This window comes from Haliotis asinina, chromosome 3 (assembly GCF_037392515.1).
Source record: "Haliotis asinina isolate JCU_RB_2024 chromosome 3, JCU_Hal_asi_v2, whole genome shotgun sequence".
NCBI lineage: Eukaryota > Metazoa > Mollusca > Gastropoda > Lepetellida > Haliotidae > Haliotis > Haliotis asinina.
Genome location: NC_090282.1, coordinates 26,590,030 through 26,609,862, shown reverse-complemented (window position 1 = coordinate 26,609,862; position 19,833 = coordinate 26,590,030). Strand labels below are relative to the sequence as shown.

Here is a 19,833-nt window from a genome sequence, read left to right as displayed (position 1 = left end):
AAGTCCTGTTTCTGATATTACCTCATCCTTACTTTGTATTCCAATGTCTTAATGTCCCTTGCAAATAACACAGAAAAAGTGGTTGGAATTTCTCATTAGTTTATTACGAAGAAACAACACAGAACTCCCGCAGACAACACCTGAGATATGGAAGCCATGAGACGTATATATCAATGAAAAGATTGACATTACAATAAATTAGTCAGACAAATCAGAAGATTTACCAGTCTTAAATATTCTACCAAACATGTTCCATTTGGCACAACAGGCTACGACTAGGCGAAAGCTATTTACAATGGCTAACAATCAGCGATGGCACCAGGGCCCCGTTTCACAACGTTAGTGTATCACAAAGCTATGTTACAGTCTAAGTTACAGTATGGGAGTTACGACAGCAGTACCGCTGCGATAGTTTTGTGAAACTGGACCAAGGTCTTCGCCAGAATGAAGCAAGGAAGGGCCACCGCAACCATGTAACTACTTCGGACCTAAGCAGACTGTGCTGCGAGGAGTTACTGCATATCTTTCTGTACAGCAAAACACATTGTTCAAAAACAATATTAATATTGTTCAAAACGGAGAGTATCACAGACTACCGTGGCCTACATGATAAGCCTGCTCGGAGCTAACGGTAAAATACACTTCCCGAACAAATATGAACAGATTGTTTGGAAATAGTATCGTGTACACAGAACGTAAATCACAGTTGGACACCAAACCTTTACTTCATCAGGAATTTTTGGGGTTAATGCTACCTTGAACAGAATTTCAGTTCCAAGTTTCATATTGAAGTGATGCTGTAATGATAAAGCGATGCTTGGCTCACACGTTTACCGTTTGGGGGAAACCCACGTGTCGTAGTATGGCGCGAAACACCCTAGAACCCATTCTAAGTCTGCTATACTACAACGAATAATTCTGAGACTAACTTTACTTTACTGCCCTAGAACCATAATCAGAAGGAACTTCTAAAGCATGCTGTGGGTCTGTGGCAATCTTAGACGACTAGACGCTCATGCCTGATCATGAAGAAGACTCCCTCAGCATTGTATCTCACAGGTACGATATTAAAGCAAGGCATGACAATTTACGAGAATACTATTGCCAGTGAGACATTCACTGACTGACGAGCATGTTTTCAACCTTGCCCTCCTTTATAACACAAATCTATAACCGGACACATACAACTACTCAAGGTGTCTATACAACTACCCAGTATGTCCGTACAACTACTAGAGTGCCATTATATGACGTACAACACATCTGCGAGACAGTGGCAATTTCTATGAATAACTCTCCCTTTCTCCCGGGAGTGGTAGGAGGGGCTGTTGTTCGTCGTTTCTCACGTAGACCACACGTGTTCTGTCGTTTTGTCGCTCTGCCGAGATGCACAGGAGGCTGATGTAGATGAACGACAGGATCATACTCAGGAAACTGATGGTCCAAGTACAACTCTGGAAGCATGACATCTCACTCGTGTATCGATCACGACCAATACGATATAACGATGTTCGAAAGAACCGAGTGACGTTATGTCTGTGTAACGCTTTGGGAAAATCCAATCACTCTGAGATTTTCTGTACTATCTCTTTCTTTCTACACTTGATGTTGTTATTTCCCTATTCCTACGGGAATAAAAGGCTATAAGGTTATCCTTCACAACTGGAAAGAGTTTTCCTGGATGTTCGGTAACATATAATACGATTACACGGTTTTTCTGTTCCTCTCCATTTTCCTTGTATTTGAAGTTTACTATCTTTGATAAAAATTTAATCTCAATATAATCAGCCTTGGTCCAAAATTATACGTCAGTGATCCCACATTCATTACTGCGTGTGTGAGTATTTTGTTTTGCGTCTTTGCGTTTGACGTCAGACTGTCCGAGGTCACATACAACATAACTTCCAAGTGTCTCTTTTCGGTAAAGTGTGTTACAGCACAGGCAAATTGTAGAACAAATGGGGTTGCGCAGCATAAAGAATATGACGAGTCTTTTTACATGCGAGTGAAGCGAGCAAACCTTAGCAACTTCCTTGCTTCGGATCGAAAAATATTTTCATGTCAAAATAAGATATCGCCACCATCAAAGGTACACTCCAATTTCCTTACTTGGATGTGCTCTCTGATTTCCTACCCCATGTTTAATAATTACTCTGTGAAATATGTTTTATTCAACATTTTAAGCGCCACTCCAGGTGTTCAGATCGCTCTTCGCCTTCATTACTTAGCTTCCGGTTCAGCGGAGTGACAGAACAGGAATAAGCAGAAATTAAAAACTTTGAGAAATACCACATTGCTTAATTTTATCATTAACCTGTTGGATTGTATTTGTCTCAACTGTCGTCACTATTGTTAGAATTTTGGTAACATTTATTCTACATAAAAAACACTTCTGGCGTAATGGGTGAATGAAGCAGGGGAGATAACTGTAAGTCTTCCATGTGGAACAATACACTCCTGTTCTTTCACCCCGTTGAACTGGAAGAGGGAATGGAGGCGAAGAACGGTCTGATACACCACGAGTTGCGCTTAAAAAGTTGAATAAAAAATATTTCAACGCGAGTAACTGGTCAACATGGGGTTGGAAATGTGAGAGCACAACCCAGTGAAGAAATGAGTGTATGTCTTTGATGGTGGCGATATTTTATTTGGACATGAAAAATAGTTTTCGAACCGAAGCAAGGTAAGTACGGTGCCAAGCTTTGCTCGCATGTAAGAAGACTGTTCATTTTCTCTATGCTGTGCAAGCAATTTGCGCAACAGTTTGCCTTTGCTTACAGTACTGACCTGTTGTATAATCTCCGTTCTGTAATACATCGTCATGTTGAGCTTCTCATATGCCAAGTTTTTATCATAAAAACTGGCTGCCATCTCACAACTGAAACAAATTACACTTAAATGTTATCAAGTATGGACTATGTTGATTTTACCCACGGGGTGTGTTAATAGTTTTGTCAAGAACAATACATGTCGGGGGGTTGGGGGGTGTGGGGGGTGTGGAGGAGGAGGAGGATTAATTGGGTTTAACGTCGCACTGAAGAATATGAGGACGTGCATGCTTGAAAAGAAATGAAGTATTTTATATGACGTGGGGAAAGGAAGCATTGAGTGATTGCTGTAAGAACGACGTCTGAACAGATCGGTAATATTACTGATTGTTAGCTCAATAAGAGTGAGAGAGAAAACGCTTTCAGAACTCTTCCAGCAATATCACGGCACAAACATCATCCACCGGGAATCGAACCCAGGTCATCGGCGTGACATGCGAACGCTTTAGCCACAGGGCTACCCTCGGCCCAGCTAATGTGGGGTAAAAACTGAACGAGACGCATGCTGATGCTGTTTAACATTTTGATGAACCAGTTCGGACAAAGCGCTGATTCAGACAAAATTCTAGCTCTGAATAGTCACTGATGAGAAATGTTACCTCTACAATTATCATGGTGATAATCATGTGGGTGAGTATAGTTTTACGCCGTTTTAGCAATATTCAAGGAACTTCACGGCGGGGACAGCAGAAATGGGGTGCATACTTTATACCCACATGTGAGTCGGACCCTGCGTTTGGAGGCTGAGAAGCCCAGTTTTAACTACTAGGCAACGACCCTGATTGTTTGTGAAAACATTAATATGTCTTTTTTTCGGAAGTGAGTACTAACCCCACAGAACGATCCGGCTTGTCCCACAAGGAAATACATCACAGCGCTTTAATAATAATATAAAACCAGGATCATATACCCTTTACATAGATGTTTTAAGATGAATAAGGGTGAGTGAAAAGGTTTGACATAGAGTAGACTGTACCCATGCATCGGTTACAGAACCCGGTCCTTCGTTGTGTCGGGAGAACGCATAACCACTCGACTACCCATCCACCGGTACACATTGAATACGAGTGAGTGAGTTAATACTTAACGTCACATCAGCAATATTTCAGCCGTATCGTGACGAGAATACGAATGTAAACGGTGTCTTAGTGCCAGAATCACCTTTCCAGTTGATCTCGTACGGGTTTGAAATTTAATATATTCGAGTGGGATTAGTGTGTTGATACAATGTCTTATATACTTACTCGGTTGCGTTTGGGAACGTAGTTTGCAGGTTTTTGCACCATAACAAGAACTGTGTTGTTAGAGAAGCTGATCCTGTTAATCCAAGAACGCTGACTATGATGAATATCATAGTTTGCAGGGCAAAACATCTACACACAAAATAAACATACTCATGAAAATGAATGAAAGCACAGACTATGTAAATCAAATATACTACTCCAAAGAAGTGAAGAAAGAGAGATTCTTTAATATCAAGTCGCTGCAGTGCGTTGCTGTTTAGTGATGGTTTCTTCGGCACCTTGTAAGTTAACAGTTATAAAGAAGTTGGATGATGATCTGCAATTGATATGTACACGTAATACACTTTAGATTAATGGAATGTCATGTCTCCTCGGGTTCACGCTTTTATGATATTTTAATATTAAAAGAAAATGAAATAAACATTTGGATCAAGGGCCGTTCACACCGATGTTGGTGGCGAAATATGTCAGCAACAAGCTGTAGATAGTGACGTAATCACTATTGTAATGAGGTCGAATCCACATTTCTTGTAATTATTTTCTGTCAGTTTGTGAGCAAATATGTACATGCTTTGCTTTAGTTCAGCTTAACTATATATCATAATACAAAAACGTGCAAATTTACGTTAGTTCACAGCCTTCAGTGCCTGCTTCGAGCGTGGCTGTTCATTGTACTTCCATTCACAGACCCCCATTGCGACTCACAAAATCGATTAACTGAGCCCAGGTATACTATCCAGCCTCCATAGTATATAACACGTAAAGATGCATCACAGAAATACGGCGTATGATCGAAAACCGGACAATTGAGCACTCACTAGTTAACAAATCGTATATTAACGGTCTCACAAGTATCAAAAGCTACTGCCCATATTTCCGATGTGTGTAGGTGCCTTTCCGTGCGGATGGATTTGCTTGTTTTTATGAAATCACATTTGGACAAAGGCGATTGATACTTCTGATACCTTTAAAATACTTTATAATTATTAATTGATGTGTAGGTAATTAGGGCTGGGACGGGTACTCGAGTATTCGAATCCGGGTCGGGTACAACTGATATCGAGTCCTATTTCTAGGAATCGAGTACAGGGTATAGGAGCGAACTCTACTGACAAGGGCAGATAATAATTTGTCTTTTTTATTTTTGACGTAAGATACATTTACATCACTGGTATTGTCCGATTTATGGAGCTTATTAGTAACGACTGTTATTTATATGCGCATGAGCAGTAAATATTCAGAAAATTGACATTGACTATTCCTTGCATTTCCGGGTATTCGATTCCGTTTCGGGTAAGTAGATGCTGGTTCTCGATTCCATTTTTTCCTATCTTCCCCAGTCTTAGGCGTACCTGTCCGGTTTTCAATAATTTCTGAGCCGCACTATTACATGCTATAATGTAGGGGAGACTCTCACTCTCACTCTCTCTCTCTCTGTGTGCTCTCTCTCTCTCTCTCTCTCTCTGTGTGTGTGTGTGTGTGAAGGGGTGGGGTGACTAAGATAATCGATTTTCTGACTCGCAGTGGGGGACTGTGCTATTTATACGTCACTCACACGTTTCAAGGAGGTTTCGACAAATGTAATGCTTGTATATATGGACACACTCACAGTTTATTTTCCCAGCAGCAATGGGCGAAGAAAGACAGTATGCTGTAGCCCGAAATGGCACCACAAGCGTACAGGACAACGTTGCAGAAGAACTCCAGGACTGAGTCGGCCTAGAGTTGAGGAAGTACGCAATAGTATACACATTATAACACCAAATGTTATTTATCTGTTGGACCATGACGTTTTATGCCAGAAACAATTACTTGCCTATTCTTCAACTGAAGTAGTAAACATTATCTACCTGGTGATGCTGGCAGGTAGACAAAATACCCCTAGAAATGACAGTTTATCACTGTTGGTGATGAGTTTCACTACCTTCACAGGGGCGAAGCTCTTCGCCTACAGCAGCAGTTGTAAATACCCCCGGTCCAGTATGTCACGTCCTGGCTCAACCTCTACTTAACAAATTAGTTTGTTCAAAGAAAGCTGAAAACTTTTTAAAAAATGTCAAAATTTGAATTTTATTAAATGTATCACTAGAAGTTTAGATAGTAATGCAGGTAATTAAATGCCTGTATGATGCTCTACTGGCATCTTTGTATCGAGAAATATGTATGTATATGGTATAGTTCATTATCCTGTCTCAAGTATGTCTCGTCAATGCCATGTTGGTCTTTATATGTAAATAAGTTGTTTTACATTTCACTCATGTACCGCCGTTGGTGGAACTTCAGAAAAAAAACGAAACTTTCTAAATCTTCTAACCTTCACAACATCATCATTGAAGAGCGTTTTCATTTACATATCCCCAAACAACTGCACGTGACCTTTATAACTTAGAGCATTAAGAAAATTCTCTGGGTTGCAGATTGTATCCGCTTTGTATGTTGTTTAACGCTGCATTAAGCAATATTCCACTCTTATCACGGTGGTTTCAGAATAACTGAGAACCAGACAAACTAGTGATTGATATAATGAGTGTCGTTCAAACACAGGTGATGTACAGTGACATAGATCAGCCATCGAGTCTGATCAGTCAGAATGCTTCGGGTACATATTGAGAGGAATGACCCACAACATAAATTATACATCGTTCTAAAACGTGAAGGGGTAGAAAACATAAATACTTACGCATATCTATCGAGAAAACACAAGACGGAGAAGAAGAACAAAAACATCAACAATGTTATTATTATTATCACAAGGCTGGTCTGGTTACAACGTAAGTCACAGCTACAGAAGATATACTGTACAGCCGGTATCGATGACTGTCATGAAATGTGCAGCTATTATTAGCTATTAGCCTACATCTGAAACACTTAATACCACACCCATAACTGTTTATATGAAGATAAAGACGTACGAGTACTCATTTAAGAGATTTCAGCAGCAGCCGCGTTGCTTTTCAGTGAGTGAGTTTAGTTTTACGCCGGTCTTAAGCAATATTCCAGCCATATCACGGCAGGGGATATCAGACATGGGCTTCACAAGCTGTACCCATGTGGGGAAAAGAAAGCTGATCTACGGCGTGACAAGCGAACGCTTTAACCACTAGACTAAGTAACCACACCCACCTTGCTTGTGAAGGCGAACATACTTACATAATGGACCTGATGTCCCACGTTGTCTGTTAATGATGGTAAACAATTAGCTGCAAGTCCTCGCATTATGAGAACGCAGAGGATGCAGAATCCCGCCACAAGGCACGTTAGGAAGTGCAGCAGCGTCACCGTCCACCGACAGCAGGTTCTTTCTCCGCGCGGCATCGTCTACGACACAAAATAAGAATATACGAGACATCGTGCAGTTTGAGTGTATCTGTAATAGGAGTAAGATTTTACACAGCTTTCAGTAATATTTAAACAATGGCGCGGATGGGAAACCAGAAATGGGATCCACATTGCACTCATGTGTGGAATCGAACCCGGGTTTCGGCGTGACGAGCGAGTGCTATGACCACCAGGAGTTGTCGTTGGAAGAAGTACCTGTGTGGGTTGGTTTTAACATCGTGTGCAGGTGGAGGAATGACAATGGTCAACACGCAAGTGGGGTCATGACACATTATCAGCAACTGTAGTCACATGTGGGGGTGATTCAGCGTATGAAAGAAGCACAAGTCCCCGTCAGGGCTGATAACAAGCAGTAACTGTCAAGTCTAAATGTAACAATCAACTTAAAAATAGATCTTACAATATGGTGAATTAACTCGGACCATCAGGCTCGCTAGCTGTAAAGTCAGTTCCCCATCGTGATATAGCTGGAATATTATCAAAACCGGCGTTTAACAACACTCATCATCATCATCATCATCATCGGCTTATAATCAATCAATCAACCAGTCAATCAATCACCCAATACAGGGACGGGGTTTCCAGATGGTTCACGTCCTTGGCTGGGTAAATGCATCACGAGGAGGGGACCCGTGTCCAATTGCACACAGGGGAACAGTGAAATATCCACCTCGACATGACACTGCAAAACTAGCACCATAAACCACCCGTCACCATCGACACCCAATGGCGGAAATCACATGCCGTGATCCTAATCAGTTATGTCATTCTCTTTCAGTACTGAGGCAGTGGGATACGCAAATACCACATGCACACAAAATGATATTTTATATCACGACATCTTACACCTACCCGCCAGATGTGTCCTGGGTGTACACCGCCGATCCCACACAACTTATCTCTTCCAGGTAACCTACTCCTTCCAGGAAATATGGCGGCTTGTGTTTCTTCCTACTTGGTAGACTGGGTGCTGGGCGTCATGTGCTCTGTAATCACATAAAGATAAAGGACAACGTGCAAGGTTACCTAATACTATCTTTGAAGGTCACGCTGCCTGCCCGGGAGAGCCATATTTGAAAAATAAATTATTAATTGCCGTTAAAGCTTCATTTCATATACAAACATCGGTGCCGTGAAAGCCACAGTGAGTAAAGGAAACAATTATTATACTTATTATTAATTAATTATTAATATTTAATTTTCGAAAAAGCCTTATACTAAATATCAGTTATCAGAAAGGGATAAAACATCTGATAACCCTTCCATAAGTTGGTTGTATGATCATAAATGATTCGTACAAAGTGCTTGAGTACCTACAGTGTCACGTGTTTCAGGTAAATATTTGCAAAAATAAAAGCATGGGAAAGATAACACCCGGGGTGTGGACCTACGAGCCACTTTGTACAATAAAATCAATGTATAACTGACGTGAAAGAAATAAAACTACGATTCGTCGCTTTAGTCTGGTTTTTGCCAATAACTGTTGTGAAAAGGGTTTTGTAGTGCTAATTATAAAAAGGTTCGCATTATAATTATATTTAAAACTACCCGGTAAATTTCTATCGTACGCAAAAATATCTCTCATAAACAGAATATGATTACGAAAAGATTCTGGTCAATGTGGAGAAGCATTTCACATAATCATACGATACTGAACAGCAAAAAGAAACGCAACTCTGGCTTTTTGTCAAGTTTGTCAATAGCTGACATAAACATGCACGCCTGTTTTTTTTTTTAATGAGATTTAATGTTTTGCCTTTCTTTTGCTTTTCAGTATGTATTAAACAGTTCAAATGTTCAGTAAGTTTCCTCACAATAAATTGACTTCAGATATCCATACTGTCCAGGAAAATGTAATATGTAATTGTAATACATGTCCTATCTGTACCCAAGAAAAATGAAATAAAATAATAATAAAACAACAACACAATTATGAAATTTGCATGTTCATACATTATTGTCCTCGATTGCCCTAGACGTCGATAAATAGTCTGACCATTCATCAGTCCAGCTATCAGTCCAGCTATCAGTCCAGCTATCAGTCGAGGCATGACGCCCCAGTTTGATATCCATGTCCTTTAATCTCATCACGTCATGTGTCCGTGGAAGGCGTACCGGTCTGGGGCCTTCTATTCGTACGTTAACAAACGACACTATAAACATGACACACACCCCTCCCCCCCAAAAAAAAAAAACCAAACAAAAAAACAAAAACAAACCCAAACAAACAAAAAACCCCCAAAACAACAACAACAACAACAAAACAAAACAAAAAACCCCCAAAATAAACAAAACCTTCAAAACCTTCACCACCACCACCAACAACAACAATAACAAAAAAGGCACCCCAAAATACCAAAAACAACATTCGAGGGATTCAGAACACCATACGGGTACATATGGATTGCGTGTGGATCCATTACCGATTTTAGTCTGCTATGTTCTCCGTCATTCCTCCCGGATGATATCACCTTGACGAGCATGCAGAATTACAGTAGGCCAGTAGGCATGGCATACATTTCAGTGAAACGATAACTTTCAGACACATGATGGGCCCATATATCGACCTTCACACTGGCTTAACAGTTGGGCATGGACGGGTCCAAGGATGTGTTGTGGGTGGGAGTGTCTCGGGTTTCGAATCCCCTGAACACGCCCCCAACCCTTTCTAAATTCCTGGATCCGCCCATGTTGATGGGTGCATATTGATCCCATAAGCACACAGTGCATGGGTGCATATTGACTCTCTTATACTGTGCCATTAGAAGTGGTCATTTGACATTTGACCACTTTCTAAATGGCACTGTGTAATCAGAGCTTTCGGCCATGGGAACTTTGCCAATTAACTCTCTTCAGAGGGGTACGATAAGTCCGCAGTCTACTGTACCAGTTGTCCGACTTCCACTTTGGAGGACGTCACGGTGGTTGGGCGGGTGAGGCGTCTGACTTTGTGTGATGGCTATTAGGTGCCTGACTCTGAGAGTGTCGGTTCGAATCCCGGATGAACTCAACCCAACAAAAGTCCTGGAATGAGTACTTTACCACGAAAGAGTAATTCCAAATATAAGATATGTTATACCTATCAATATTTTCACCGCTGCAATCTGACCTGACTGCGTAGTGTTTCTTTCAACACTTTCACCAAGGTCTCACGCAGCAGATCATCATCGTGGGCTATAGACTAAGATCAATGAAAGGCATTAGGACGTGATGCACATAAGCAAGACAGTTTTTAAGGATGTCAACATATGTATGATGATAAATACAACAGGGGTGTAGTCACCATTAGAAAATGATCCACATGATTGTTTCTAAAACGTTTACGCAAGACCCACATATCATCTAAATATAAAGCTTTGCGACTCTCCGGCTCACACGAAAATACTCCGGTGAATGAGTAAGGTTGATACTCCGAAACCTTGTGTTCCTCATAATATAGAAGTCGAGATCCTTAAAAACTCTACTCCTTACAGAATATAGTTGTATTGCTTGGATGTTTATCCACTATAGTGTCAAACCATGGAGAAATGACTCATTCACCTTGGTGTGGCGACGTCAAGAATTTCCACTCACATTAAAATAAAGGAACTTCCTCTCATTTGATATTCGCGTTCCTTCCCGCGAGGGGCTGTGGGCTAGTCTAGCAGTTACAGCGTCCGCTTGTCACGATGAAGACCCGAGTTCGATTCCCATAGGGGTACAATATGTATGATGTCCTCTCATTTGAGAGAACTTCTAGTTGTGACTCGCATTGATTAATGGTTGAGGGCTTCCCTACTCCTACAGTGAAAGTGGAAACAGCCCTGTTGCTGAAAAGTACCCACAGGAGGCATAGTTCATTGATGAATTAACGCACAAGACATGGTTCGTTGAAGAGCATTTATTGTTTTCAATAAAGAATATTGACAAATACAGAAATAATGAAACAGAGAACCAAGGGTATGTTGCGGCCAGACCGACATTGGTACTTGCTGTAGGCCTGCTATATAATGGTGATCGAACAGAGTAGTCAATCCTTAAATAAATACCCGTGACGTTTAAGAAATCGCATTTTTGTTACAAGTACCATGTTAATAAGGACTCTGGTTAACTAAATTTATATACTCTGGTTAACTAAATTTATGGACTCTGGTTAACTAAATTTAGAACTTCAAATCACAGGTTGCCCATCGAATCAGAACATTGTTATGGAATTGAGAGATACATACATCATCTGTTTGTGACGTACTCCACATTATATTATACCGCCCACCACTAAATAACATTAATTTCTTTACCACTAACAATATTTCTGTAAAAATCCTAAATATTGAAAATATTGTTTATCTAAAGAAATGTGATTATTCACCACTTAACTCTAAAATTACAAACTTGATCAAAACTGGACTTTATTCAATGTTTTAATGTGTATCAATACATGAGTCGCTATATGTGACATTTAAGAATAAAATGACTGTTCTGATCACAAGGTTCAGTTACATAGCTAAACCCTAACTATCTATGGTTAATCTGTCAGAGAGGGGAGAAAGGGGTGTTTTCTTTGCTAATTACCTACTCCACTGTCTGACAACTTGGAGTAGACCATACGGTGGGGGTCTGTAAATTGTCGAGTCTGAACCAGACAACCCAGTGATCAACAGCAAAATGGCATACGATGACATGTGTCAACCAGGTCAACGAGCCTGACCACCCGATCCCGTTAATCGCCTCTTACGAAAAGCATCAAAATTACATATAACGATATATAATTAACGAATTACAGACCGAAAAACAATCAATGTCATCAAATCGAACCTCTCATAAAAAGCAACTTCTTCGACAACGCGAAATGCAGGAGTGAGAGAAAATATTTTGGATGTACCCGACACTACGTGTATAATTTTTTAACCCCTTGAATGCCGAGTTTTTTTTATGTACATTTTCGTAATGTTTGAAAAGTGAACGTTGTGCGAGAATTGCGCTGGCGTTGTCCTGGATCTGCGTACGGCTATAAGATTAGAAAGAATTGTAGAATATTTAATTTCCAATCCGTTGGTATACATATAACTGAGACTACCTCGGTGGTTTGAGAAATAGGCACTGCTAAAAGTTTTGTGTAAATTTTGTAAACAGTAAATTTCTTCGTTTTTATCGTGCACCAATGCTTTACATCAGGTCAATGCAACTCAATGAATATATGGAAATAAGGTTTGTCCAAATTAAGACATGACCTGATTAATATATTTTTAAACAAGTTTCGTAGAAATACTGTTTGACTGACATCAGAATATTTTAATCGACTTTGAATTTGCGTCATTCATGGATGGCGTCACGCTGCACGGAAACGTTTCTTATGAATTATCATATGATTGCATTGTATCTATGTCTAATTTGCTATGTCTTGCTACGATACTCTTCCCCTAAATATTCTAAGCGTATTGAGCCATTGTAAGCAGTGATTCGACGGCTGGATAGTGTAAAATCGCAATTTTTCTTTGTTTACATTTCAAACAAGCCCAGTCTTTCGAGCGGAGCGTTCGTTCTCATGCCCGGTATCTTCTTTTCGTTTTATCTAGGTAGTTGGTATTGGTGATAAAGACCATTTTTAATTTGATTCTAAGATGTGTGGGGAATTCAATGTGCATTTGTCGCAGCTGACTCTGAAGTATACGTGATGCTAGTAATCAATACCGGCCTTCTCGAAACGTGATTAAATATGGCGGAAAGCGCACTTCTGCTTACATGTACGACTGTTTAGTCAGTGGTTCGTCACATAGAATAGAAGAATTTAAGGGGCAGTTATAGATCTATTTCACTTAGCCAAGCTCACCACAACGCGTCTTGCTTCCTTTAGTTTGTGGTCAAAGGTAGGTAACTCTTCTTTGCCAGCTATTCAAATTTTAACCAATCAAATGACACGTTGTCCTTAATCCCGAATCTTTCCTTTACATCAACACACGCAACACGAGGGGTAGTGTAGATCAACATGCGTCTTGAAAAGTGTTATTACTGCTCTTCTACTATATATCCCGGCCACGGGATACAGTTTGTAAGGAACGATTGTAAGGTTTGTAACACCAGACACATGACTAAGTCCAGGAATATCAGTTGTCATGAAATACTTGTCGGAAAAATCCTGCTGGGACTGCCCGTTCTCACTCAACGTGATTCTCTTCAAGCCTCTTGACATTTCCCTAATTCTGTTTATTTTCTCAGATCTGTGGGGATTACAGATGTGTTTTTCACAGATTTTGGGTACATTGCGTTATTGTAGAAGAACAACACATGTACTCACATCTGTATAAGAGTTGAAGACACTATTAATATCATATAAATTTATATTATTTACACATATCACCATAAATGAATGAAACAACAAACAAACGTCTTGGAATTAAATTCCTATCAAGATAAAAATCCTTCTTGTCTTTTTCAACTTGTGTACAACTCCATCAAAGGAAAAACAGGCCTGAGATGGCTAACTAACTTCCTCCATATTGTTGAGAGCAATTTATTGATCACCCAGATATAGTTAATTTGACATTATTTGTCAAGGAGGCAAACAAGATTATTGACATGTATTATACATATGATATATGCAAGATTTGTGATATTTATTTTACATCCTGAAACAATCTCAATTTAGAATTTCTCAGCTGGTGTTAATATAAGCTATCACACCAACCAATATTGAGAAAACAAGGTCTCTGTGGAGGGATTCTGTGTGATGTGTGTTTTTTCAATTAATCATTGTTGTACTGTTGTCATTATGTCAAGCAGGGGAATGGTATAAGTATATATGCAGTAACATTGCGTCATATTAGACATGTCTCAAACTTGTTCATATTCAAATATTGACTATGTCTATGACAAACATCACAATAAGAAGTTTAATTTGTCTATTTTTTTAGTCTCCAAAGCCCATTGATAATTGCTAATGCATGTGAGACTGGGCAATTAACAAGTTCTTTTTATGAGTCACTCAAGCACAAATGGACAGCCTTATATAAGTATAAGCTAGCTTCACTAAACCAGAAAGAGTTTTTCTTGGCACCAGTGTTTGACTGAATCTGATAGAGCTACCAAGTCCACTTGCTGGAATGGGGTGATTTGAAGATGGATGTGTTGCAGTGCTAATACATAATGTACATGAAATGAATAGCCAAATTTCACAAATGTAAGAAACAGGGATGCCTTGTCTTATGAATGCTGAATTGTGTAGACTGTTGTTCATGCTGTTGATTACTGGATCATCTGGTCCAGTCTTGATTACTTACAGACAGTTGCGATACAGCTGGAATATTACTGAGTGTGGTGTAAAACTAACCTCCCTCGTTCTTGTGAAAATTGCTACAGTGCTAAAAAAAACAACTCGTTCTTAGCACATTTGAGAAACATTTCTCTATGAGAAATTATGAGAGATTGGATTTTTACATCCCAGGGTGTATTAGATTTATTTTCTTTGCCCTACTCATAAAGACAGAGAAGAAAAGAATGTGTGGAAAGGTTTATTTCTATTTAACAATGATAATTCTTTATTTCTTTCAGATTTTTAGATTCTGTCGATCAAAATGTCACAAAGCATTTCAGAAGAAGAGAAACCCAAGGAAAGCTCCATGGACAAAGGCATTCAGGAAGGCTCATGGCAAAGAACTCACCATTGACCCATCATTTGAATTTGAAAAGAGAAGAAATGTTCCTGTTAAATATGACAGAGAGCTTTGGCAAAACACAGGTGAGCTTTGTATTCAGACTTTTGGAGTTAAAGCACTCATAAGTCACAGGTTTTCTTCAGTCAAACATGACTAAGGGGTTTGGAAGCAGGGCGTCATTGGTGAACATCTTGTATCTTGGCACCTTTCCCAACCTGTTTTGTTGAACTGGTGGTGGTGTAAACTTGTGGTTTGATTCGCCCATTAAGCGCAATGTGTGCAGCTCCTTCAGACATCACATAGTGGGAATATTGCTAAAAACAGCTAAAAATGTGCCTGACTCACTCTTTAGTTTTAGAAAAATATGTCATTGTCAAACTGACCATTGAAATAAATGTAGAGTTGGATTGAAAGTGATCTTACTCTAAATCAAGAATAGGTAGGGGCTTATTCACGGTCACTGGTTGAAAACTACTTTAGAGCTACTTTTCAATATTTAGACTATTGGAGACCAGACTGTTTCATGCCAGAAATAGTCATGCACATGTTGTGAACTAATTAATGTTGAAACAGTGCTTCAGTTTCAAATTGGTTAGCCTACCACAATATTAAAAGAGCAGGCATATGTATGAAGCCTCAATTTCATAAGCTAAGTCAGAGATGCTTCATGTGTAAATGCCATTTAGTAGGGTGGTGGGGTAGCTCAGTGGTAATATTGTTTGCTTGTCATGCTAGAGATCAGGGGTGATTCCCAATGTGGGTGCAATGTGCAGGTTGTGAACCCCATTTCTGGTGTGCACGCCTTGATAATAATAATAGAATAATTATGTGTCCATTTATGTAGCACCAAACACCACACCAGGTATGTTCATAGTGCTAACAATCAATAGCTTAGACATCACTGAAAGTTATCAATGTTTGGAGACAGCTTGAGATATTTATTACGTCTAGACCATGAAATATTTTGCTTCTGGTTTTTGACTGTCGGTCATTGCACCATTAAATCAACAATGTACACCTAGCCTCTATTTCGTCCTTCAGTGAAAGCTATGCAGAGAATTCAGGAGATCCGGTCACGCAGGGAGAGACAGTTTGTTAAAAACAGGTATGTCTTTGCTCTCTGTGATTTTGAAATAGTCTTTCTTTGTTTATGGTGATGAAGATGGGTAATGCCAGTTTGTCCTACTGATTGTCAAACATTCCTCCTTTTCATCTCTCCTCTGTGATTGTACATACCTAACTACATTTATGTGTTTGTATATACATCTTACGTCTCTGGCTTCATGTATACCTATATATATTCTGCAATGTTACCTATGCTCATTATCCACCTGACGAAGGGGCAAGAATTAGCCTTGAAACGTCGTGTTAAAAGAATTAAAGAAGTTGTCATCCATAATAGTGTCTTGTATTGCCTCACCAACTTCTAAATGCCTTTGAAGAATGTCCTACTGATGTGTATCATCAGAAACGCGAGGCAAACAATTGGAATAAGTAGTTGCAAGTTTGTGAGCACATGCATTCCATGAGTAAATAATGATTTACGCCCTAACATCGTTAACAGTGATGGGTGTGCATCTGAATAAAGTAACACGTGAAGGTTCCGGAGTAGAATAGGCCTTCAGCAACCCATGCTTGCCATGAAAAGGTGACTATGCTTGTCGTAAGAGGCGACTAACGGGATTGGGTCATCAGGCTTGCTGACTTTGTTGACACATGTCATCGGTTCCCAATTGCGCAGATCGATGCTCATGTTGTTGATCACTGCATTGTCTGGTCCAGACTTGATTATTTACAGACTGCTGCCATATAGCTGGAATATTGCTGAGTGTGGCATATAACTAAACTCACTCACTCACTCTCTCACTCCTTGAATAAAGTACATTAGATTGTGATGATACTGGAGAAAATAGAGATAAGTGATGTCCATCTGGAGAAGGTGACCATTGGGCACACGTTGGACGTCATTGATGTACTTCGATGCAAGTCATGGATCATGGCGGTCTTTGCCACTTAGCAGTTTATGTCTTTAGCTTAATGTTATACAAAGACAAGTCCGATAACCATCATGTTCAGTGCAACCGTACTGTTTGTGAGACTAAATGCTCAGTCTGCATGCTGATTCATGTAAGGTGAAATACATCAACACAGGTATGTGAGTATTTAAGAGAGATAATGTCACATGCACACTATTCTCCATGAGGGCAATCCATCACATATTGGTATTATAGTATAAAGCAGATTTACTTTGAAGTGTTTTGATGTACTCCTTCACAGCAACCTGTGTCATGTGAGGTGCGTTGTTATCAAGTGTGTTTTTGTGGTCCAGGTTAAAGAAGGGCAAGGAACTAAGGAAGGAGGCCGACATCAAGGAGGTTGAGAAGAACATCCATCTTATTAAGTCACCAGCAGGTACGTATAGAGAAATGGGTTAGTGTAGCAGATTAGTATTGTCACATAATAATGTGTATGCGTCTCAGTCACATTCTCAGGACTTTGCAGTGTGTATATATTTCATACTTTTTCCTTATTTCACTAAATATACTCACAGGAACGAATAACGGAACATGTGAAAGTACAAATGTCCCTATTTTCCAGAATTTCACCCACGATGCAATTTGTACCTTGTGAAGAAACCTTGTAAGGAATAAGGGACAGTTGAACTTTCATATGTTCTCTTATTTGTTTCCATAAGTATATAATGGAAAATATACAACAGCTGACTTGTTTTTGTAGACGTTATCCAATGTTTGTGACATTATATATTCACCTCTTAATGTATGTGATGCAGCCCAAGTATTTTACGATCTTTACCCCAGAAGTCAGTTTCCGATTGTTACAGCAGACCTCTAAGTAAGTGAGGGTAGCAGGCTTAGTGAAAAACCCCGAAGACTTCAGTATGAATGGATGATACTGTAGGTCTGAATATATAGAGATGCACTTTCATTTCAGAAATCTGTACATGTTAAGTTGACAGCCACCCCTGTAAATCTGAGTTAGAATTTGTCTTCAGTAACCCAGGCTTGTCATAACAGGCAACTAACGAGATAATGCAGTCAGGATTACTGATTTTGTTGACACATCATTGCATCAATGACATATTGATGGTCATGTCAGAAGGATTGTCTGGTCCAGACTTGATTACTTTCAGACTACCATTATATAGGTGTAACATTGTGGAGAGCGGTGGTAAGAAACACACAAGGCCAGTCAACAGCCTGACATAACGTGTGGGTTCACGTGTAGACCTGTTAAAGGGACTTAACTCCGTAAGATCAATGAAAGTTTCTTACATCCTGTTTCAAATACAGTTCATTTGCATGTGTAATGACTGATAAAGATGATTATTTCTTGGAGGAAAACATGCTATTCAAACTTAAACGTGAAATAAAAAAGGGTTGCCCCAAATTTATATGTGCAGATAACAAATTTAGAAAACAGACCACCTTTGTATTATATATTGAATGAAATCAGATGTGAGGCAGTGAGGCATGACAGTTTATTATGGCACTTCTTTTCCGTAAATATTATGTGAACAATCAGGATTTAAAATCTGATGGCTTGTGAGTCAGTAGTGTATTGTCCTGACAGTTATCCACAAGTTGTCCCACTGCTGGAGTGTTGTGGAGTTCAGTAAAAACTCAAGCATGTTTGTGTTTTGGATTGACTGTGACACTGGTTTGTGTTTTGCAGCTCGGTCTGCACAGAAGGAGAAGAAGTTGGTGGAGGTGATAGTTGAGGATGACGATGAGGACATGGAGGAGAACTAACAAAGCACAATGTGACATCAGTGTCAGCACACAGTATGGAGAGATTTTATCATATGTTCATCATGAATATACAAATCAAGACTTACTGATGTGTTCTTTGCTGAGACAACTGAGAAGGGAGCAAAAGGAATGGCATCAATTCATGATAGTTACTCTTCCTTGATGGTTTTGTTGTATGAAATTCACAACTTCATTGCTACAAGATCCTTTGTTTTGAAGTAAAGTAAATGTTTTGCACATGGTGGACAAACCATGTTTAATTGTGGTAATGTTTGGACAATTCCTTTATGTGATGAAGATCATGATGCAACCTCTGTTCATTCAGCTACCACTGAAACAATTTTTATGGGCAAGTGTATACTTGAGGTCGACATATTGTGCTTGGCCAGGATCGAGGCTGTGTTGGTCTGGTGCATCCTAGCAGTCAGTGTGAAACTGTGTTCCTGGTTTGCTGGGAATAAAATTTGAAATGCACTGTTCTTGGCCACTTTTGTGGACATAAGAATAAATTATCACAGTACAACACTTGTCTTGTTCATTTTGTCACTTTGATAAGGTAAATTATTGTATATTTAAACAGTGTAATGGTTTCTGTACACACAATGTTGCCATTATTGATGGCAATATATTTTGGGTATTAAGGAACTCACTATTTTCAGAAATACGTGAGAGAAGTAAGTTGTGCACCCTTGGACTTTTCTAAACTGTTTCTTTAACATTGATCTTGACTGACGCCTGGTTTGTTTGTGCAAAAGGGTATGTTACTTTGGAAGACATTTCATCTCATGACTTGTGTTGAACTCCTTCCTCAACGTCTGGATGTAGTCTATGAAACATCCCGTGAAAATGCATAGCCTCGACACCCTTTTCCAAGTCATTTTTCTGCAACTATGATCAAACATTGAATATGCAAATGCATCAGCACTTTGACCAGTTTGCAGGCAGTTCGCATGGTGATGAAGATGGCCACCAGGGAAATACCCAGATTCAGCCTCACTTTTGTCGATACCTGTATCACACA

General features: G+C 39.5%; 2 protein-coding genes across 2 annotated transcripts; one reads left to right on the top strand and one right to left on the bottom strand.

The window, feature by feature from the left end:
* Positions 1 to 82: 82 nt before the first annotated feature.
* LOC137277743 (uncharacterized) lies at positions 83 to 8,422 on the bottom strand. The gene is made up of 6 exons (XM_067809654.1): positions 8,264 to 8,422; positions 7,223 to 7,390; positions 5,682 to 5,791; positions 4,073 to 4,201; positions 2,788 to 2,878; positions 83 to 1,454 (listed from the first exon to the last, which is right to left on the bottom strand). Exons 2-6 carry the CDS (start codon positions 7,385 to 7,387, stop codon positions 1,284 to 1,286), a joined length of 666 nt encoding a protein of 221 aa, XP_067665755.1. The 5' UTR covers positions 7,388 to 7,390; positions 8,264 to 8,422; the 3' UTR covers positions 83 to 1,283.
* A 4,890-nt stretch (positions 8,423 to 13,312) lies between these two features.
* Positions 13,313 to 19,337, top strand: LOC137277747 (probable ribosome biogenesis protein RLP24). The gene is made up of 5 exons (XM_067809661.1): positions 13,313 to 13,457; positions 14,939 to 15,125; positions 16,084 to 16,147; positions 17,372 to 17,454; positions 18,736 to 19,337. The coding sequence occupies exons 1-5, from the start codon at positions 13,377 to 13,379 to the stop codon at positions 18,810 to 18,812; spliced, it is 492 nt and encodes a 163-aa protein (XP_067665762.1). The 5' UTR covers positions 13,313 to 13,376; the 3' UTR covers positions 18,813 to 19,337.
* The last annotated feature ends 496 nt before the right edge of the window (positions 19,338 to 19,833 follow it).

Excerpts from the sequence above, each read along its gene's own strand:
- LOC137277743 (XM_067809654.1), bottom strand. The coding sequence starts at position 7,387 with ATGCCGCGCGGAGAAAGAACCTGCTGTCGGTGGACGGTGACGCTGCTG. Across the intron at positions 4,202-5,681 it reads TGCTGCTGGGAAAATAAACT|ATGTTTTGCCCTGCAAACTA; the intron begins GTGAGTGTGTCC and ends TTTTGTGTGTAG. Across the intron at positions 1,455-2,787 it reads GAACGGAGATTATACAACAG|AGTTGTACTTGGACCATCAG; the intron begins GTCAGTACTGTA and ends TCATGCTTCCAG.
- LOC137277747 (XM_067809661.1), top strand. The coding sequence starts at position 13,377 with ATGCGTCTTGAAAAGTGTTATTACTGCTCTTCTACTATATATCCCGGC. Across the intron at positions 15,126-16,083 it reads AGAGCTTTGGCAAAACACAG|TGAAAGCTATGCAGAGAATT; the intron begins GTGAGCTTTGTA and ends TTCGTCCTTCAG. Across the intron at positions 17,455-18,735 it reads TCTTATTAAGTCACCAGCAG|CTCGGTCTGCACAGAAGGAG; the intron begins GTACGTATAGAG and ends TGTGTTTTGCAG.